This window comes from Coffea arabica, chromosome 7c, assembly GCF_036785885.1.
Source record: "Coffea arabica cultivar ET-39 chromosome 7c, Coffea Arabica ET-39 HiFi, whole genome shotgun sequence".
Taxonomy (NCBI): domain Eukaryota; kingdom Viridiplantae; phylum Streptophyta; class Magnoliopsida; order Gentianales; family Rubiaceae; genus Coffea; species Coffea arabica.
This window is the reverse complement of record NC_092322.1, coordinates 3,559,877-3,581,031: the sequence shown is the minus strand read 5'-3', so window position 1 is coordinate 3,581,031 and position 21,155 is coordinate 3,559,877. Positions and strand designations below refer to the sequence as shown.

General features: G+C 35.7%; 4 protein-coding genes across 7 annotated transcripts; 2 read left to right on the top strand and 2 right to left on the bottom strand.

Moving 5' to 3' along the window:
* The first annotated feature begins 635 nt into the window (after nt 1–635).
* Nucleotides 636–4,835, top strand: LOC113701388 (autophagy-related protein 101). Of its 4 annotated transcripts, none has more exons than XM_027222010.2 (7): nt 636–960; nt 1,066–1,102; nt 1,723–1,808; nt 1,883–1,978; nt 2,853–3,018; nt 3,119–3,281; nt 4,310–4,835. In XM_027222010.2, exons 1-7 carry the CDS (start codon nt 898–900, stop codon nt 4,383–4,385), a joined length of 687 nt encoding a protein of 228 aa, XP_027077811.1. In that variant the 5' UTR covers nt 636–897; the 3' UTR covers nt 4,386–4,835. The 4 variants fall into 4 exon arrangements, with proteins under 4 accessions (XP_027077811.1, XP_027077812.1, XP_071913309.1 ...); XM_027222011.2 differs by having other exon boundaries at nt 637–930; XM_072057208.1 differs by lacking the exon at nt 1,723–1,808 and having other exon boundaries at nt 751–930; nt 1,066–1,083.
* A 499-nt stretch (nt 4,836–5,334) lies between these two features.
* On the bottom strand, nt 5,335–7,752 carry LOC140010391 (geraniol 8-hydroxylase-like). The gene is made up of 2 exons (XM_072057206.1): nt 6,772–7,752; nt 5,335–6,132 (listed from the first exon to the last, which is right to left on the bottom strand). Exons 1-2 carry the CDS (start codon nt 7,645–7,647, stop codon nt 5,527–5,529), a joined length of 1,482 nt encoding a protein of 493 aa, XP_071913307.1. The 5' UTR covers nt 7,648–7,752; the 3' UTR covers nt 5,335–5,526.
* Nucleotides 7,753–12,395: 4,643 nt separating this feature from the next.
* On the bottom strand, nt 12,396–14,214 carry LOC113701634 (geraniol 8-hydroxylase). The gene is made up of 2 exons (XM_027222384.2): nt 13,311–14,214; nt 12,396–13,209 (listed from the first exon to the last, which is right to left on the bottom strand). The coding sequence occupies exons 1-2, from the start codon at nt 14,184–14,186 to the stop codon at nt 12,604–12,606; spliced, it is 1,482 nt and encodes a 493-aa protein (XP_027078185.2). The 5' UTR covers nt 14,187–14,214; the 3' UTR covers nt 12,396–12,603.
* Nucleotides 14,215–18,228: 4,014 nt separating this feature from the next.
* LOC140010239 (salicylic acid-binding protein 2-like) lies at nt 18,229–19,708 on the top strand. Its single transcript, XM_072056798.1, has 3 exons — nt 18,229–18,669; nt 18,794–18,925; nt 19,036–19,708. The coding sequence occupies exons 1-3, from the start codon at nt 18,295–18,297 to the stop codon at nt 19,321–19,323; spliced, it is 795 nt and encodes a 264-aa protein (XP_071912899.1). The 5' UTR covers nt 18,229–18,294; the 3' UTR covers nt 19,324–19,708.
* Nucleotides 19,709–21,155: the final 1,447 nt, after the last annotated feature.

Sequence of the window (21,155 nt, the reverse complement as noted above, 5' to 3'; positions counted from 1 at the left end):
GGCGGTTGCTGGCAGGTTGCTGGGGTGGCGGAGGTAACGGGGAAGAAGAAGAAGAAAAAGAGAGGAAAGAAAAGAAAAAGGAAAGAAAGAAAAAGAAAAAGAAAGGGAAAGAGAAAGAGAAAAAAAAAAGAAAAGGAAAAAAGAAGAAAAAAAAGTTTTTCACCTTACAAAAACTTCTACAAAATTTTTTACCTTATAAAAACTTCTACAGTGCACTACAGTAAAATTTTAGACAAACTCCCAAAAAACTCAGGTTCCAAAGAGGCCCAGAGTTTGTTCATGTTTTAAAGATCATATGGTTTGCAGGTTTGTACATGTTGACTTGATTTTTTTTCTCCATTTTTTTTAAGTTGCTGATGGTGAGAATTTCATACACAAAACCGATAGGGGCATTGCTGTCTTTTAAGGAAGGAATGGCGGTTGTACAAAAGCGCACTGCTTCTTTCATAATTCAGAATTCACAATAAAGCTGAGAGTGAAACTCAAAATCAGATAAAAGTTCATCCTATAAAAATAAAACTGAGAAGTCCTCCAGATTTTTTTTTAAAGAAAAAAAAAAAGAGAGAGAGTCCCATTGCCAATTCTGCCATTACTTTCCTTTTTTTTAAAAAAATATTTAATCCACTGACCCTGTTGGGGGGTGCTGCAGAAGCAACAGAGTCTTTACTCTTTCAGTCGACCATCTGAGTTCTGACGACGGAACCGATTTGTCCCCGGCCTGATAGAAACCAGATTGCCCCATATTCGCCGGCTGGGAAAGGCCGAACAAATTACTTCTCCGTCTCCAAACTAACAGGAGGATACATCTCACTAGGCTTAGGGTATTCATCTCCCCGATCAAATTTTCCTGTCCAATAATTCAGTGATCGTCGATCTTCCTCTTGTTGCCACGCCGTCATGAATTGCGAAGTTTGCCAGCTTAAAGAACTGGTAAGCCTTGGACCACCAGAACCTCGCCAGGTTTAAAAATTTTGACTTTGTTTTTCAGTTTTATTTGACCGCCGATGAAGCTAAGCAGCATTACTTTATACTAATTTATTCTATGCAATTGTGTTTTGTATGCAGGAAGTGGAGCACATTGAGGTACGCGAAGTTTTGCGATGTGAGTCAATTTCTGATGTTCATCTCCCTCTTATTTCTGCTCAGTTTGTTGTTGATGAGAACTATGAATAAGCTTTTACGTGATACGCTGTCTAGCTGGTTTTGTAGATTACCTTATGGTTTTAGTTTAAAGTTGAAACTTTTGCAAGTTTCAAGTGGAAGTGAAAGTTTACTTGGATGATTTTTAGGACTGTGAGTCTGTAATAGTGACATTGTTCCATTTTAGTTGTATTACGGGTTTGTAAATCGCTTGGTTTTCCATTTCACATATCTAGTAGTTAATTTCTAGTTTAGCTGAAGTTATCATACAATTACTGTTCTTCCAATATAATCGTTAGTAGCCTTTGCAACTGGTAATGCCAGTGAACAAATTTCCTTTTAATCCAAACAAGTATTACCAATTTACTTTTCACAAAAATCATGTAGTGTTACCGGGATTGGAGATTAACTAATGAAAATGATTGATGCTTCTTTACACTCGCGTAGTTGTATGTTGTATAGTGATTACTATTTTCGTGCTGTTCTAGAGGTTGATGCTCTGTTGTGTTTTCATAACTTCGGTGGGTAGCTTCTAAAGTTTTGTTCTATTATTATAAGTAATCCTAAGGTGAAAATTTGCAGGCATTCTACACACTATTTTATTCCACAGAGCTTTAGGTCTCGTGCGGCCAAAGGATGTTGACTTGGAGCTCTTTGACATCACTTATGTGAGTCTATGAACTTTTATTAACATTTTAGATATTGAGTATACTTATTGAGAAGTTCTTTTCTTAATCTTCAGGTACAGTGTGGTGATGTTGAACATGAAAAGAAAATAAATGAGAAGATTGACCACTTCATTGACAGGGTGGAGAAGCACCCCAATAAGAAAAATCAGGTTCATAATTGTCACTGACTTTGAGACAGCATAATATTGTGTACTTGCATGATATATGATATGTTAATATACTAAATGATTATTTGATCCCATTATAAGGCATTCTAGTTTTTACAATTTAAATTGGGATGATTTCTTCTGGATTCTATCGAGGTATTGATAATGGGTTACTTGTGCTCATTTTGATGCTCTAAAATGTCAAAGTGTTTGACAGATCTACAACTTGATGGCAAAAGAATATTTTGTTTGGTAATTTACTTAAGTTATTTTGACTTTGTAATTGCAAGAAGCACAAGCTTCACACATTTTAACATGCAACTCTGTGAAGAGGCAATCATTTCTGGAGGGTAGGGGGCATCTGGTTTTACTGAAAACATGTTGGAAGTCTGTCTACCACCCTCCTTTCAGGAACAGATCTTGTAATCATTGAGGGGTGCACTGGCTATTGGTCTTGTTATAATTTATGTTTGCATAGAGAAGAATATTTGTTCTTGATGAAAGTCCTTGCCTAAAGGATGAAGTTTGAAAAACCAAGTCTGAGATAGATGTCATTTATGCCTTGAAACCTATTCAAATTCCTGGTGATAAGTGATCACCTCGAAATGGTAGCACAATTTTCTTATTAGCAAGCATTGGCTGTCAGTTCACCTATTTGCTTGTGTTTGTTTTGCAGAACTAGGCTTATTTTGGTTTCTTTTATTTGATTCTTCTGTCTTTTGCACTTTGCTTAGATTATACAAAGGTGGTCCTTTCAGAACAGCAGTTTGCATATCTTGAGTACATTTGTTTTATGTATTTTACATTTTTCCAGTTTTATGACACGAAATAAATTACTAGTTTTCCAGACTATTGACATACATCAAACACAATGCAGATATGTTTGTCTTTCTATGAAGTTAAGAACAAACAGGCAACATGGTTTACTAACAAAGTTGAGCGTCACTACTGGGAGCAATGGTACATAAATTTGAATACAGTACAACATCCAAAGACACATTCTGGGAAGTCTCATCACCCCAAAGTAGTAGTTGATCCAGGAGGTACTTTCTCTGTCCTGGCAATTTGTTATAACAAGTCTTAATGTCCATTGACTAAAGGGATTAAAAGAATCACTGCCTCTTTCTCTGTCGACGATTGCAGAAACTGCCTCAGAGGAGAGGAATGCTCGTCGGACAGCGCTAGAATCATCTCTCCGTGAAGTTTTATTTCAGATAATAAAATTTGTAAATGAGAAGAAGGATCATGTTCCCCCAATTCCAAATCTTGATGGTGTCTCATTTCCTTACGAGATTACTATCTCAAGGTAATTGTTCTGCTGAAGAAGATGTTCATGTAAAATTAAGGTTATCATATTTGCTTTACTTCCCTTAATCTCTGCAAATTGCACCATTCTCTTTACGTTTTCTTTTCCTTTTTCTCATTGACATTGATGCCTGTGTAGATGATTTGAGATGGATTTCATGTGAGTGGTTTAAACTACCATGTTAATGCTGCAATTTTTAGGGGGTCAGGCCTCTTTTTCTCAAGGGATGCAGGATGCAGAAACAAAGCTGTTTAGAAAGCATTGAACTCTAAAAATTGTCTTAACCAAGTCGCTTATATGCATGGTATTGATTGAATATATGTCATTGAATATTTCTCAGGTAAAGAACAAAAAAGAAAAAAACTTTGAAAAACCTTGATACTGCAGGTTTTTTCGATGATTTGGCACACAGTAATAAGGTAACTCAACATCTTGACCAACTTGAGGGTGGGAAAATATACAAAGTATTAGCTGCATTTTTATGCAGTGTAAACAAGGTCAAAATTGTCTTTCTTTCTATTGAAGTGCAGTGTATGTTGTGAAGTCAGTCAACATGCAAAATTATGTCATTGTTTTTCTACAAATCCTTCTCTTTGTTCTGGGACCTTGCAAATAGACCTTTACAATTGCGATTTATGTTGTCGAATTTTAAAAAGTTTCTGTAATTGCTAAAAGAATCACAGAGGGGTAAACCTTGATGTTTGGCAATAAAATAGCGTAAATTCATGGTATCTGGGTAATGCTTTTTCCGGGTGGTAGGTAAAGCTATTGCTTATTGGTCATCAAAGTTTGATTGCCATGGCATTTCATGGGTAGATCCCTGGTGGATGGTAATGATTTCGTAGTCCTTTTGCCCTGGACAATGAGAACCATGTTTTTTTTTTGGGGGGGTTCTTTTAGAATGGTTGACTATCCTCTTTGCTAATTTAATCACTACTAGTATTTCAATGACACTTCTTTCTTAGCTCTTCGTTATATATAGCTGAAGCAAACCGTGAAGCTGCTAAGTTATGTGCTGCCTTGTTTAGTTCATCAGATTCTGCATTTGGGATGGATATGTTGAAGAGGATGCTTCAGACTGGGCATCCAACCATGCTCAGCTGATTAGCAATGCCTTCAAGCTGGATGAGCGTAAAATTTACTTTGTAAGGTGCAAATGATTGCTGATATCTGATGGTGTGAATATCCATGTCCTACAGTGGTTTACATGCCTTCAGAGAAGTGATTTTTATGTACTTACCATTGCCAATCAACTAGATATCCCCTCTTCCATACTTTTCTTGAATCATATAATTTGTCTGCCATTTCTTCTTTTGAGAATATGACACCCAGTGCTACAGAACAATTATCTGGCAAGATCCGCGTTGCCTGGTGTGTCTATATCTCAGGTTTACCTTAAAGCTGTTGATTTCAATACGCCCTTCTTGGGCGCCTAACTAGTAGCTGTTCATAGTTGTCAGCTTTGTAGTGTTTTAGTTTCTTGTAAACTCGTAAATATATTATGAAAGTGATATCTTCAGTTTGGTGCCATATCTACTTCCGGCACTTATCTCATTGCCGCTAGATCCCAATTTGCGTCTAAGGAAATGTTTTGTTCTTTGGGTACTCGGTTCATTCTTGCCGTATGCTATATTTATACTGAAAGGAAGTGATTCGTCTATATTTACAACCGAGGTCCACTATTTGGTTACAGCCACGAGTACGTCACGCTTTTGTTTATTTGCATCTACAAGCCTATTACAAAGTAAATAAAATAGATACAAGCTTGACTACGCCTAACCTGGGTAGTTCTGCTCGACATTTCAGCAATTGGATTGGTAATCCTTCGGTATTTCTTCTATAAAGTTTGTTGTTGTTAAGCCCAAAAGTAATTAAGATGTGATCAGTCGCATTTAGTTTTCAAGATGGGGGAAATGTAAAAGTAATTAATTTGTTCTCTCTCTTCTGAATGTCTGGGAAATCAACTCTTTAGCAAGAAGGGCAAGGAATCTATTGTCGCTGAATAATGCAAACCTTTATTTGGGAGGGCAAGATAAGGGATGCTACACCAGAATAAACAACGAAAACTCATTGACAGTTTCCCTCCTAGATGATTGTATAATAGTTTTACCACTCGTTATTCATAGCAAACAAGCTGCAAGATTTCAGATAATCTACATCAACATCGGTAGTCTGCCAATTAAATCATCATGTTCATATTGTGGTGGCCCTATTTTGAGCTCGCTGGGATTTGGAACACCAGAACTCAGAGAGGGAGTGGGACAGCTCGCAAGGGAAGTGCCTTTTGCAATGTAATGCCATACTTTTCCTCCATGTCCAAGTCCTTTGGCGTATTGCCCCCTTCAAGTTTCCAATCGAACGAATTTAGCAGCGAACCGAGCATTACCGGAACTACCCTAGCTGCCAATGGTAGTCCTGGACATATTCTTCGCCCAGCACCGAAAGGAATCAGCTCAAAATCTCGCCCCCGGATATCTATTTCCGATTCCAAGAACCTCTCTGGCTTGAATACCAAAGCATTCTCCCAAACTATTTCATCACGGCAAATGGCCCATGCGTTTACTAGCACTTGAGATCCCTTAGGCACGTTGTAGCCACACAGTTCAACATCCTGTTCCACTCTGCGCGGAATCAAGAATGGAACTGGCGGATGAATCCTTAAGGTTTCTTTCACGATACATTGCAAGTAAGGCAGGCGAGCAACGTCGGCTTCCTCTATTGCCTTGCCTTTGCCAATGCCTCCTGCAATCTCAGCTTGGGCTTTCCTCATTTTCTCTGGATTTTTGAGCAACTCTGTCATTGCCCACTCTAATGTGCTTGACGTTGTATCTGTCCCTGCTACAAATAGGTCCTGTAACATATATGATTGCTGCGTGAGAAAATTTTGCAATAAAAATCGCTTGAACTTCTCATGCAGAGAGCACAATGATACTGATATTCACACTGCATTGCATTACTTAGCTGCGGATTAAACAATTAAATATGGGGACACTTGTGCATTCAAACAAGTAATCCAGTAATCGATCTCAAAAAAGAAAAAAAAAAAGGTCATCGATCTCAATCAGGCTTTTGTCTTCTACCAACTGTTAGGGACAGAATTCAAAAGTGGGATATCGATATGATTTGATTTGGTATAAAAAAATTAATTTGCATAGAAAGTCGAGTATCAACGCAAAGCAATAAGCCCAGTAAGGAAGACATGGAATCAACAAGAGTCAAGACAAGTCAGAAAGAACCACTGAGCTTGGCTCAGTGGCCACAGAGAGAGATTTGTCTTTCCTTGAATGTAGGTGGTGATTCAAATTTCATCTATAATAAAAATTTAAAAATAATGTCATAGCACTCATTTAATTTAATCAGATCTATATATATATTAGTTTCTTACTCACAAACTTCCTTAAGCTCCCCTCCCTATAGATTATGGTCGAATAAGTTATACAATTGTAATTATTGCCAAAAAAAAAAAAAAAGGACTAAGAAGAGTACTGACCAAGAACATGTGCACCATATGAATCCTGTCAAACTCCTGGGAAGATTCTTCACTCGTAGTAAGCAGCTCATCAAGCACGTCACGCCCTTCGTCTCCAGAATTTCCACTCTCCAATCTTTCATTTATTAGACCCTCAAACAATTTCAATACCTTCTCAAAATGAACGGACATGCGGCGCCTGACTCCCCGAGGATCAAACTTTTTAAGTAGAGGGAAGAAATCAACCGGGTTGGGCTTGCCGGCTTCCACCATGATATCCCAAACTAAGTCCTTGAATTCTTTTGCAGTATCAGAATATGGATCGGCCAAGTCCTTAGAGAAAATGGTATTGGACAGCAAATTCAAGGATGTCATAAATCCTGCTCTGCCAATATCCACTGCCTCACCAGTTTGGCAATTCTTTTGGCAACAGTCAACCAGCTCCTGGACCTTTCTGCACCTCAAGTGCTGGTTAGCATCAAGACTGTTGGCTGAAAACATGTTGGAGTTCATGATTCTACGAAGGCTTCTCCACCGAGAAGCGACAGGTAGCCACACCACAGAATAGTGGGAATGATTTTGTGCATGGACTGCATCAGGAATTGATCTGCTGGAGAAGGCCAAGTCTTTCTTTTGAAGAACTTCTCTGGCCATGCTTGATGAAGAAATGACGACTGTGGTTAACTGGCCAAGTTTTAGGCTCGTGACGGGGCCATGGATTTTAGCGAGCTTGGCTAAGGACTGGTGAGGGAGATCACCAAGCAAGTGGAGGTTTCCAATTAGGGGCAAAGGTGTTGGTCCAGGAGGATGCTTTTTGGCTCGTCTTGCTAGTGAACTCAGGCCCTTGATCAAAGTCAAGGACAACAGTGACGCTAGAACAACCATGAGGCTATCCATTCTTCCTCTCAAACTCAGAGCAGAAATCTGAAGTTTGCGATATTTCGAACTTCAAGCTTTGATAAGTCACATGATTCAGGATTTTTGTCTATGTAAGTCTGCCGAAACTGCGCAGCCAGAAAAGTCTACGAAGAAGACAGAAGCTGCTGTTGCTGTTAGGAAATTGGCCTAATTTTTTTTAAACATATTTTTTATTTTATATGAAGGTAACTATTTTTCTAATTAATTTTAGTTATTTAAAATATTACCCAAAATTTTTTTTTTAGAATTTAAAAGTTATTTCCTATTCTATATAAGTGTAAGAGTTAACATTGATTTTCTATTATTATTTAGTTTTTGGTCAAATAATATTTTGTATAAATAGATGGATTGATATACTATAAAGTGGTATACAAGGAATACGCAAGAAACATACGAGAGTGACATATAACTTTAGACATGGGGTAAAAGATGGTTCTTGATAGGTGAAGATGGTATATAAGAGTTAGATTTGGATTTAAGTTGTATTCTTATATAAGAATTTTTTCTCATAATAAATAACACATTTTCTTGCTATGGATATAGATTCAATGATGAAATCGAACCACGTTAAATATTGAATATCACTTATCTTTCATACTTGTAACTTATTTATCATTAAATTATGGAAAAATCGTTTAAAACATCTCTCACATTTTGTAAAATGACTTTTTTTATCTTTCACTTTTAAAAGTATACTTTTACGTTCCTTATAAATTTATATTGGTCAAATTTAATCCCTATCTAGATTTTCGACTAGTTTTTTATCGAAATCCACCACGTGTCTTGCACGTAATCATTTTTGAAAGACAAAATTGTCAAATCAAAATTTACATAACCCGATTCATAGTACCTCACATTTCCCAAAATAAAATTTTTTATCCCTCACATTTCACAAAATGAATTATTTCATCCCTTATATTTCACAAAATGAATTATTTCATCTCTTACATTTTTATAAAATAAAATTTTTCATCCCTCATTGATCGTGTATATGAATAACTTTTTTTAAAAAAAAACTCATGTATATATCTATTTGATTTCAGTTAAATAATACGAATAGTATGTAATATGTCTCTATTTGATTTCACCTGAACATACTGTTCAAATAAAATTAAATAGAGATATATATGAATTTCAAAAAAATGTTAGTTTTTCACTCGTATTCATTTTCTTTTACTCGAAAATAGAAATTAAAAAAGATATTTAATCCTAAATATTATCAAATGTTTATATCGAATTAAATTTGGATAGAAAAATAAACAAAAAAAGTATAACAAAAAGAAATAAGTGATTGACACTTTCAAATTATAAAACAATTACAAGGTAAGAAATTCAATTGTTGATCTTAAAAATGATACGTAAAAATTTTAAATTTAAATTGCAATTTATTAGTATGACTATAGAATTTGAATTAGAACCGATTATTAGATGGTCTTACTATACAACTCAATAAATAAATTATAGCAAAAGAAAAATGATTACAAATATTGAATAGATTTACATGATGAAATTAAATAAATATATATATGAGTTTAAAACAAAATTATTAGATTTAAATCCATATACATATCCATTGAATAGCATATGTACAATTACAATTAGTCTGTTTAAGTTAAATCAAATAGAGATATATTATATGCTATTTGTATTATTCACGTGAAATCAAATAAATATATACATAAATTTTAAAAAAATTATTTGTACACATGATCAATGAGAGATGAAAAAATTTATTTTGTGAAATGTGAGAGACGTAATAATTCATTTTATGAAATATAAAAGACTATAAATCGGATTATATAAAATTTGATTTAACAATTTTGTCCCTAAAAAATGATCACATGCAATGCATGTGATGAATTTCGATAAAAAAAACTAGTCGAAAACTTAGGTAAAGATCAAATTTGATTAATATAAATTTGTAAGGAACATAAAATTACATTTTTAAAAGTAAAGGACAAAAAAAGTTATTTTACAAAATGTGAGGGACGTTTTGAATTATTTTTTCTTAAATTATTGTATACTTAATATTTTAATAGTCATTGATTCTGTATTTAGATCCAACAAACTGGTATCAGAGCGGGGTTTATGGTTGGATTCTGGTTGAGTATTGAAATTAAGTGGATTGGTGACTCTTACCAATTGAACAATTTAATGGGTGACATATTTTGTTTCAAGGGTTTGACAAGAAACATTGATGATGAAGGATGAAAAGTCGAAAAGTATAAAAACATTTGATGGTGAATTTAGGCAAGTAATTTAAGAGTCAAGAAAAAAGTGAAATCCAATATTGATTTTGGAAATGAATCGGTGGAGATATTCTCATAATTCCAACGGTTGATATTTCATCCCAAATAATTTTTAGATTCGAATTATGTTCTTTAGGTGATGTGGCATATATTCTAAAGAAATAAAAAAAAAAGTCTAATTTTCAAATGTTGGAAGACTCATATGGTTACGAATTTATGTCGCAAGTGTAGTCTTAGAAATCACATATGGTGATACGGTCTTAAGAATGGAAAAAAATATGATGATTTTACTAGTTGATTGTCTCAATTGATAGAAATAGAATTCACAGATGGGAATCCTAAATTGCAAATTGTGATGAGAAAAAATCTTGCAAAGAGAGATGATGAATTAAGGCACCTTCTCACGAATCAACAGGAGATTAGATTTAAAATAACTATACATGTTTTTTTGCCAATTGAATCAATTAGATGTCAGAACTGTATTGATTCGAATGTGTAATTTGGTACCATATTATTTGATACTTGAAAACAAATAGTTGCTAAAAGAAATATTCCCCAAGATAGAAATTTATTAGGAAATTAGTTTAATTTCTTTTAGAAATGTTTTTTTATTTTGTGTGTAAGTAATTAGTTTTTTAATTGAATTTTGTTACTTAAAATAGTAGCTAATAAATTTTCTATTTTGTTTAGAATTTATAAGTTATTTTATATTCTGTATAAGTTTAGGAATTAGCATTAGTTTTCTGTTATTATTTGATTTTTAGCCTAATAATATTATCTATAAATAGGTGAGTTGGCATGGTACAAAGTGATACATAAGGAACACACAAAGAACAAATAATGCGACATGTAATCTTATACATGGGATAAGAGATGAGAAATAGTATATAAGAGTTAGACTTGATTTTAAATTGTATTTTTGTATAGAATTTTTCTTTTATAATAAAGAACAAATTTTCTCTCTGTGGAGGTAAGTTCAATGATGGAGTCGAACCATATTAAATATTGCATGTCATTTATCTTTCATATTTGTAACTTATTTGTTATTAAATTATTACATACTTGTTATTTTAATAGTTTTTTGTTTCGTGTTTGAATCCCAACAACTGCTTTCTTAGAATTAAACATTGTTTAATATGACGGATGGGCTCAAATTACTGGTACATTTCGAGATGGTTATTATTCAGCCCTTACGTTGATTTATCAAAAAGAGAAAAATCACTTGTATCGGACTAAGTGAAGAATAGGTGCACTCCCATTAAAATTTTAGTATTTTTTAATGCTAATGATTAGCATTATATATTTCAGCTTGTCGAAAAACATACATGTACCTTTGCGGCCTGTGGTGCTCATATCTTCTGTCTAGTTGTTCTTATTACTGCTATTCATATTTACACAACCACATTTTTCGAAGAGTAGCTGCAAGTACAACTTCTGCAGAAGAAATTATCATGGCGTGATTCAACCAGTAAATATTCTCCTTTCCATTATGTCAAGTACACAACACGCAATAGTTGGATCCATGGTAACGGAGGGAATCACTATGATACACTGATATCCAAATTCTGAATAATTTTGTAATGGAATGGAAAGCTTATCTAAGGTCGGGGGCAGGAACTAGCTAACTGGAACAATGAAGGCGTGAAGATCAGCAGAGGAAGGCGTGATCACTGGACCAGAAGTCATCAAAGGCGTGAACCAAGAACCACGCCTTTCCTGGGTTTCAGCCTTCATAACAGAAATTCAAAACGCGCGGCAACTTGCAGATGCTGGGGACACGTGTATCGCCCTCAGTGGTCTAGCTAGAATTAGTTAGGATTTGATTAGTATTAAAGAGCAGGCATGTCTGCTCTGTGAGGGAGCTTTTTGAAATTATTCATCCAGATTCGTCTGTATTGGCTTGAGGAGCAATCCTAAGCTTCCCTCCCAATTTTCCTTCAATTCTTCCCCCTTCTTAGCTTTTAACCGCCATTTCTGTTCTTGGAGTTGTTATTACGATTTGATTAATAAAAGTTCAGGTTCTTACAGAAAACTATTCTATTGATTCATTGTTATTGATTCATCCATTTGGATTCATTCCTCCCTGGTTCCTGCAAAGGGACTCTGGCTTCTCTGGTTTCTGTACCATAACAAATTTCATATTCACGGTGACTCGTTTTGACTCTATCGATATTGATCGATTTAAATCCGTAATGCATAGCATTGGTCAACATATTCGAGTCAATTCGAAGTTGATTCGGATTTTTTTCCCGATTGTGCCTTTTATGATATTTTATATTTTTAGTAATTTTTCTAGATTTTTTTGAAAATTTTTATATTTTTTAATATGCCTATCACTCGATATTCAACTGATATGCATAGACGAATTTGGAACAATCGCAACCGCGACCGTGAACCCACGACGGCAAACCATGGTTGGATCCTCAATTCTTTTAGCTGCGGGCTTCTGGTGGGGATAAAAGCTTAAAGGCAAAACCAAAAACAAAGAGACCCGCATTTTCTGTCATTTATCATTAATTCTAATCTGCTAACATGAGGTATTGAACATCCATCAAAGACGATATAAAAGAGCTGGTAGTACAATAAACAAGCTTGATCTCATATAAATTATCAATCACAGCCAACCCAAATGAACAGTCGTAAATTTGTCCATTTCTTATTCTGAGCAATTTGGAGGGCCGCAATTTCAAAGATTGATTGGCACGGCTCGAAGGGGCAGGGCCTTCTGCAGTGTAATGCCAAACTTCTCCTCCATGTCCAAGTCTTTTGGTGCAATCCCGCCTTCAAGCTTCCAATCAAATGAATTGAGAAGCGAGCCAAGCATTACTGGAACCATCCTGACCGCCAATGGCAAACCTGGGCAGATTCTTCGGCCAGCTCCAAAGGGAATCAGCTCAAAATCTCGGCCCCTGATGTCAAGTTCCGACTCCAAGAATCTCTCGGGCTTAAATTCCAAAGCGTTCTCCCAAACAGTTTCATCACGGCCAATTGCCCATGCATTCACTAACACTTGCGAATTCTTAGGCACATTGTAGCCACACACCTCAACATCTTGCTCCACTCGGCGTGGAATCAAGAATGGAACCGGTGGATGTAACCTTAAGGTCTCTTTGACAATGCATCGCAAGTAAGGCAGGCGAGAAACATCAGCTTCTTCTATTAGCTTCCCTTTTCCGATGACTTGTACGAGCTCGGCTTTTGCTTTGTTCATTTTCTCTGGATTCTGGAGACATTCTGCCATCGCCCATTCTAATGTGTTCGAAGTAGTGTCCGTCCCGGCTACAAACAGGTCCTGTAAGATAGTAAAAAAACAATACAAGACTTAAAAATTCAAAACGAGAGAAAGGATAGGACCTAATTTTCCCGTTCATATAAGTTTTTGGTGGTACAAACCAAGCACAAGCGCTCGATATGAGTCCTGTCAATCTCTTCGGGAGATTCTTCGCAGGTGGTGAGCAGGACATCCAGCACATCACTGTTTCCGCCTCCGGACTTGCCATCCTCCAATCTCTCATTTATCAGGTCACCGAACATTTTGATCACCTTCCCAAAATGAATGGTCATGCGACGCCTAATACCTTGAGGATCAAGTTTCTCCAGCACAGGGAAGAAATCAACCATATTAGGTTTACCGGCCTCCACCATAATGCTCCACACCAAGTCCTTGAACTCTTTGGCGGAATCAGAATAAGGGTCGGTCAAGTCCTTAGAGAAAAGGGTGTTGGACAGCAAATTCAGGGAAGTCCTGAATGCTGCTCTCCCGACGTCCAGTGCCTCTCCGCTCTGGCAATTCTTCCTGCAATAGGCCACCAGCTCCTGAACCTTCCTAGCCCTCAGGTGCTGGTTAGCATCGAGCCTGTTGCCCGAAAAGATGTTGGAGTTCAAGATTTTTCGGAGGCTTCTCCAGCGAGAGGCAACCGGGAGCCACACCACGGAATATTGGAATTGGCTGTGGGCGTGGATGGCATCCGGAATTGATCTGCTGGAGAAGGCTAAATCTTGCTTCTGGAGAACTTCTTTGGCCATCCCTGCGGAGGTGATGACGACCGTGGTGATTTGGCCAAGCTGTAGACTCATGAGTGGGCCATGTTTCTTGGCGAGTTTGGCTAAGGACTTGTGGGGTTGGTCACCTAGTAAGTGGAGGTTACCCAAGATTGGCAATGGGGTTGGACCTGGAGGAAGCTTTTTGCTTCTTCTTGATAGAGAACTCAGGCCCTGAAGAAATGTCAGGGCGAAAAGAAATCCAAGCACAACCGTCAGATAATCCATTCTACTGATATGTCTTGGCGTAACCTTCTCTGTGGGAGATTTGATGCAGTCTTGGGGCCTGCTGCCCAATGTTTAAGTAAAAGTTGAGTTAGCCACGAGTTGCTCGAGTTCCTTAGAATAATCATATAATCTTAGTAGAATAGTAGTAGGAGTGTTCAATTGCTTATGTTGCTTGGATTTTTTTCCGTGTGGAAGACTGTAGACACCACGCCCATTGCAGGTGTTTTTTTTTTTTTTTTTTGTCGACACAGAGGTGTTCGGGTCAATTTTTATCGGGCCCGACTAATCCCCTGCGACTCGGGTCCGGTGCCCCAACTCTGCCCGAACACGTTAAGTACACGGAGAAATCTAGCGGAACGGAGATTCGAACTTGTAACCTCAAGGTTCACTGGACCGTTGCAGGTGTATGATAGTCAGCAAAACGACCATTCCTTTCAATCGCCGACCTATCAGAGTCTCGGACACATACTTACGTAATAAATGAGAATCCAGTATAGCTGAGAGGACTTTCTTTTTTGGGTTAATTACAGTTTGTCTCCCTAAATTTGACCTTTTATAACCCTTTGCCCCCATAAATTTTACATATGTACATTTTGCCACTTCATTGACTAGTCAAACGTTAATGATGAATTCTCCATCCAAAATTTTAATAAAATTATATTAATGCCCTTACACAATAGTTCTAGAATAATACTGGGTTTGTTTGGATAGGGTATTATTTGAAATATTATTTGGAATAATTACTGTAGCACTTTTTGTGATGTGATGTATGTGAGATAAAAAGTTGATTGGGAATATAAAAAGGTGGGTTGGGAAATGTGTTTATGATGCAAGCGAAATATTATTTGGAATAATGTGTGTATCCAAACACTCCCACTATACTTTTAATTGAAATATGAAACATCTTATTAGAAAAAATACAAAGTCACATGATTTCACAAAATTAAAAAATAAAAGATGGTATAATACCAAAGAATTGAAAATTTGTATTGCGGAGAAAAAAAAAAGAATTTAAAAATTGTTAAAACATCCACACAAGTTTTCCCATCATTTATCTTTCTTCCTTTAAATTCTAAATAGATCGATTTTGGAAATTTTCATTTACCTTGCAACTTTCACAAGATTTTTACGAGTCAATAAAATGCTATTTGATAATTTTATACCGCATTCATACCTTATTTTTTATTTTGTTTGAGCTCTACATTTAAGAAAACTAAAAATTCTCTGAATATGTTTTTCAATGCATTTTTATTTTTAATCATGTTTTTATCTCATATAAAAACACATAAAAAGTGATACAATAAAAAAATAAGAAAATAATTTTATTCCAAATGCGCTAATTAATTATATTCCATTAAAAATAAGTATTGCTATCGGCATTGAGATTAATACATTGAGTCACCTAGACTTCTTTTTTGTGAATTATCTAATTCATTTTAGTGTTAAAAGTTCGAAATGCATAGCGTAATTGTGTTTAGATGCATTTGGCAACTATTAAAGAAATATGTATTTAAAAATTAGTTAGGAATATTTTGATCATGAAAAATGTATAATTTAACCCTATCAAAAAAGTTGACTACAAAGGGTAAAGTATATATATTTGGAGTTCGGGGGTACAAAGTGTTACGGGGGGTTCAAGTTCAAGGGGGCAAAGTGTAATTATTCTTGCAAAGGGAGTAAAAAAAAAAAAAAAAGAAAAGGAAAGGAAAACCTCATTGGTTAGATAAGGCTTTTTAATCTCCCAGTCCCAACTCCCTGACAAATTAAGGACCATCCTTTACTCTATCCTCGTGACGCTCGCGCAGTTCTTTTAATTCATTATTAAAACAAATTAGATACAAACCCATCATGCTTTACCGCTTTTTCTTTGTACAAAATCTAGAACACAATCAATTGGTGCAAAACCAGTCTAGTCTACCTATAACGTTGCCCTAGCTATCATCCGTTCATGCACTTTGTTCAAGGAGAGAAGCGACCTTCTCAGCTGATGTACTTGTTGGTTTAGCTTGCAGTAATTATTGTCTCGATGAAAGCTTTTGACTTAATTAACCACCCCACATGTTGCCATTTTCCTAACAAAAAGAATGCATGATCATTAAAGATCTGATTCCTTCATAATCAGATTATGTTTTAGAATTGGTATTGCATTATTATTTATATTTTAAAATCCGTGTAACAGCACAAAACTAGAATTCCCAGAAAGATGTGACAATTGAATTTCAGTAACTATGCTGCCGGCCTAAAAGTAAACGTTCGGGTCCCAATATCTGAATAACCAGACTCAATATCAAGTTCTCCACAATTAGAAAGTATATAAATGTAGGGTATGATAAGTAATTGTAAGTGTGTGCATTTATGTAATAGGTAAGATATGATTTAGGTGAAACTGTATCAATGAGCGTGCGTATTATAGAAAAACCTATAAAGTTATAGTGATAACAGCGAGTTGCATGCTCAATAGAAGGCCGTGCTTCAATAATTTAATTTTTTAAACCATTTTCACTCCTCAAACTCAATTGTCGACGCAAGATTTAAATTCTAAACTTGGCAGCAACGAAAGCCTTAAGAGTCCTTCGGCAGACCTATTGGTTTACCACCATTTCAAATCAAGAATTCTACCAAACACCACCACGTTTTTTTTTTTTTTTTGGTTATTATCATTTTACCCCCTTAACGTTTGGTGTCATTATCAATTTCCTCCTTAACGTTATTCATTCTTTAGTTACTTTACCCCCAAAACTAACGGTCAAATTTAATGGAATTTGTTAATTAAAATAAAAAGAAATGTTTAACCCTTAAAATTATTATCACTTTACCCCCATAAACTATAGTCTTATTATCAATTTACCCCCTAGGATTATTTTTTAGACAATTTATCCTACCATTAAATCAACTTAGCAAGTTAAAAAAATTTAGAAGAAAATACCCTCCTCTTTGCATAATAAAAATAATAAAAAATTTAGAGTGACTCTTCTCCTTTTTAGTATCAAGAAAAAAAATCAAAATATTAATTTTTTTCTTCTTGACAATCTTATTAATATCAAAAAAGAATAGAAAGATGAAGAGGGAGAGAGCTCAATTCTTTTTTTAAAAATTATAAATAAGAAAGAATTAAATACTTTTATTATTTTAAAATTATCTCACTTTTCTGTTTACTGTCAAATTTCAATCTTAATTCCGACAACCTTAATATAATACGATAATGCTAGACTTTTCTTTATTTTCTTTTTTTGTAAAATCTAATTTTCTTTCTTCTTTCTTTCTATCTTTTTTTCTTTTCCTAGTATTAATAAGTATGAAAAAAAGAAATTTGAGAAAACCTTTTTATTTTTATATTTTTCGACCTCTTAAAGTGAAAAAAAAAGGGAAGAATAGCCATTCCAACTTTTTTATTTTTAATTATATATAAAAAGGGGTAAATATATTTAAAACTTTTTGACCATACTAGTTAGATTAACGATGAAGTAAAATGCCTAGAAAATAATGTTAGAAATTAAAGTGATTGTATCACTATAATCTAAACGAATAAAGTGATAATAACAATGTAGTAATGCTATAAAATAAAAGGGTATTTTTGTCCAAAATTTCTTAACATGTTGAGTTGAATTATTTATGGGATAAAGTGATTCAAAGATAATATTAGGGGGTGAATTAATAGTGGTGATATAGTTTAAGAGGATAAAGTGGTAATAACCCTTTTTTTTTAAACAAAAAAAGAGTACTAACGTGTCTTTGCTTGATGGGTTCTAGCAATCACTTGCTATTATTCAAGTTCTGCTTTAAGCCAATCAATCAATGCAAATCTACTGTTTTATCAAAGGGGGGAAAAATTCTCGGAAACGAAGGGCAGAATTGAAGAAGACAAAGATAATGAGATACGGCTCATTCCGGGACAACTCGAGGGCCTCGTGGCGACAATAAACAATCCGATTTGTTGGATGGTTGTTCTTTTTCTGGGCCGTAACTTTAATATGATTGCTACGAGAGTCAATAAATAGTATGATTTTAATAGTGTTAGACAATGTTGAGAAATTCCAAATTTCATTGCTATATAATCCCTGCAAGAATTGGAGGACCGCACAAGCTTCCCAGAATCAGCAATTGCAAAATGGAAGCCATCAAGGAGCAGCCAAAGCACTTCGTTGCGGTTCACGGTGTAGGCCACGGAGCATGGGTGTACTACAAGTTGAAACCCCGCATTGAGGCCGCTGGCCACCGTTTCACCCCAGTCGACCTGGCGGGTGCCGGAAGAAATGAAAAGAAACTGGAAGAGATCAGAACAATGGTTGACTACACGAGGCCGTTGTTGGAGGTTCTGGCCTCAATTCCAGAAAATGAGAAGGTGATACTGATAGGCCATAGCGGCGGGGGGATGGCCGCAGCTGTTGGTTTGGAAAAGTACCCCAACAAAGTCTCAGTTGGTGTTTTCTTGAATGCAATCATGCCTGATGCCAAGAATCGGCCATCTTATGTTTTCGAAGAGGTTTACTATTAGCATTATTTTTGTCCTCCTTTCTTTCTAACTTGATGATTACATTTACATAAGTACTTAGGTTGCATCTTTTGTCACCTCCTAATTCAATCGAATTGATTTCTTGAAAAAGTAGTACACGGCAAGGACCCCGATAGAGAAATGGCTGGACACTAAATTTTTCCCCTACGGCGACCCGCCCATTATGGCATTGCTCTGTGGCCCCGAGTTCATCTCCAACAGCCTCTACAACCGGTCCCCTAAGGAGGTTTGTGTTTAGTCGATTCAATTGTTAAAAGACAGTTCACATATTTCTTTCCCCTTTATTCTTTAATTACAAAAAAAAGTATTAATTTTTTTTAATGGAATTTACAACAGGATCAAGCGCTGGGGAAGCTACTGGTAAGACCAGGGTCACTATTCATGGAAGATTTACTGCAGACAGAGAAATTATTCACGGAGCAGAGATTTGGATCAGTCCCGCAGGCTTATGTAATAGCGAGTGACGATATAACCATAACAGCTGATTTCCAACGTTGGATGATCCAAAACAACCCGTGCGTGAAGGAGGTGAAAGAGATCAAGGGTGCTGACCACATGCCCATGTTTACTAAACCCGATGAGTTGTGCCAATGTCTGCTGGAGATTGCGAAGACATATGCTTAAAGCCCAAAAAAAAAAAAATTATTCGTGATCCGGATTCCAGTTCCAGTTCCAGTCCCAGTCCTGGGAAGTGGGAAGTGACAAAATTCCATCATCATAATCACAAGAATAATAATGTCCTCACCCCCTCTCCCCCAAGTTGTTTGTCGTCGTCCCTATTGAGTGGAGTATATTTAAAGTTTTAGGTTTAACCTTTTTAAGAGGGAAGAAATATGAGTGTTGCTCTGATCGTCCGTGAAAACGTTGCCTTCCGGTTCCTTGTGCTTATTTAACTAGGTGATACTAGAACAGTAGTATGTGGCCGGTATTGCTTCGTATTTCAGTCTTTTTCAGAGTCATTTGGTCCCATAATAATTTTCCAGAATCAGCTCTGTGCTTTGTTTGCTTCCCTTGTCTTTGCATTCCGCGGAATATTTTTTAACGTGTATGGCTCTTTCTTTTTCCATCTTCTACGGCGACATCAGTCATAGTCGATCTTTTCTATATGTTGACAAAAATTTTTTTTTGTTTTTTTTTTAAAAACGGTAGAAGTTTTTATTCATAGGGCAAAACTGTATCACGACTCAAACATCTTTATAAAAATGTATCTTGACACTTAAGAAAATATATAAATTTTCTCTTCGTCCATTAATATGCCTACTGCATATTCATTAATTTTAATACATAAATTCATATTAACGGTATTTGTTACACAAACGAGTACAATTGAAATAAATTAGCTAGGTTATTTATGTCTTCTACTAGTATCGAATGTCTTGTGCTGCCGCTGTTTTAATCATTGAGACTAAGTGATATGTTGACATAGTCACGAGCTATTTTTAGATGTCTTACTGCTCTTTGATACTATTTACCTTTCATATACACGTCGTTGTCTTTCTTCATTTTTTAGAAAGATGATAATCGCACTGATGGGGAATTTTTAAATGTACCGTACAAATATTTTCAAAATGAAGAAAATATCAAGAGCAGCAGCTTTTAAACCAGAGGAATGATCTTCACAAAAAGAAAGTACTAGATGACATTGACATTGTCCCAGCTATAGGAGCAAATTTTTTTTCGCCCGAAACACTTGGCACTAAGAAATTTGAACTTGTCCCAGTTACGGAAACAATTTTTGAGCCCAAAACACTTGGCTGGCGCCAAGACATTTGCCCAAAACACTACTAGTATTTTAGGGACTTCTGGCGTTACAAAAATTTTAGTTGTACTGTGTATTCGAGGACACAAGTTTTCTATGATTCTTTGACCAAGTACTAGTGTATATTAAAGAACGAGACATGCGAGAGACTCCTGATGTATGGCTTCACAATAAATATAAGGAGAAAAAGTTTCAGTAGCCCTCAAATTATTAATTGGATGAACTTTTGATCTCTCAATAATTAAAAATGAACTTTTAGCCCCCGATCTATCTAAAGTGTAAAATGTTAGATCTTCTATCAAGTTTAACAGTTAATATCGGCGAAAACTACGATCACGTGAGATGCACGTCAAAATACAACGGGTATTTTTGTCTGCAATAAGCTATGTTCCACTTGATAAAATGAAACTTCTTCCCGAACAAAGAATTGTACAAAAAAAAAAAAAAACTCCATTGCAGCCAACGAAGTTGTTGAACAAAAAAATGCGAGGAACCAACAATCCCTCTTTCTCCATGTGTAGGTGTGAGAAAGTAACGAGAGTCATAACTTCATAAACCTCAAGAAATCTTGGGCGAAGATTTGTGGAGTGCGTGGATGGTGACTGCAGATTTGACAGTGAATCGACAAGAAGATGTGTCGCCGGTCAACGGAGATCATACCTGATCTTCTTAGAAGAATTAATGTAGTTGAACAACA

Bases quoted from the DNA above. Each gene is read 5' to 3' on its own strand.
- LOC140010391 (XM_072057206.1), bottom strand. From the start codon at position 7,647: ATGGATAGCCTCATGGTTGTTCTAGCGTCACTGTTGTCCTTGACTTTG. The intron at 6,133-6,771 runs GTCAGTACTCTT...TATATGTTACAG, and splicing joins ATATGGTGCACATGTTCTTG to GACCTATTTGTAGCAGGGAC.
- LOC140010239 (XM_072056798.1), top strand. From the start codon at position 18,295: ATGGAAGCCATCAAGGAGCAGCCAAAGCACTTCGTTGCGGTTCACGGT. The intron at 18,670-18,793 runs GTTTACTATTAG...TTGAAAAAGTAG, and splicing joins CATCTTATGTTTTCGAAGAG to TACACGGCAAGGACCCCGAT. The intron at 18,926-19,035 runs GTTTGTGTTTAG...AATTTACAACAG, and splicing joins ACAACCGGTCCCCTAAGGAG to GATCAAGCGCTGGGGAAGCT.
- LOC113701388 (XM_027222010.2), top strand. From the start codon at position 898: ATGAATTGCGAAGTTTGCCAGCTTAAAGAACTGGTAAGCCTTGGACCA. The intron at 1,809-1,882 runs GTGAGTCTATGA...CTTAATCTTCAG, and splicing joins AGCTCTTTGACATCACTTAT to GTACAGTGTGGTGATGTTGA. The intron at 1,979-2,852 runs GTTCATAATTGT...AACACAATGCAG, and splicing joins ACCCCAATAAGAAAAATCAG to ATATGTTTGTCTTTCTATGA.
- LOC113701634 (XM_027222384.2), bottom strand. From the start codon at position 14,186: ATGGATTATCTGACGGTTGTGCTTGGATTTCTTTTCGCCCTGACATTT. The intron at 13,210-13,310 runs GTTTGTACCACC...ACTATCTTACAG, and splicing joins ATATCGAGCGCTTGTGCTTG to GACCTGTTTGTAGCCGGGAC.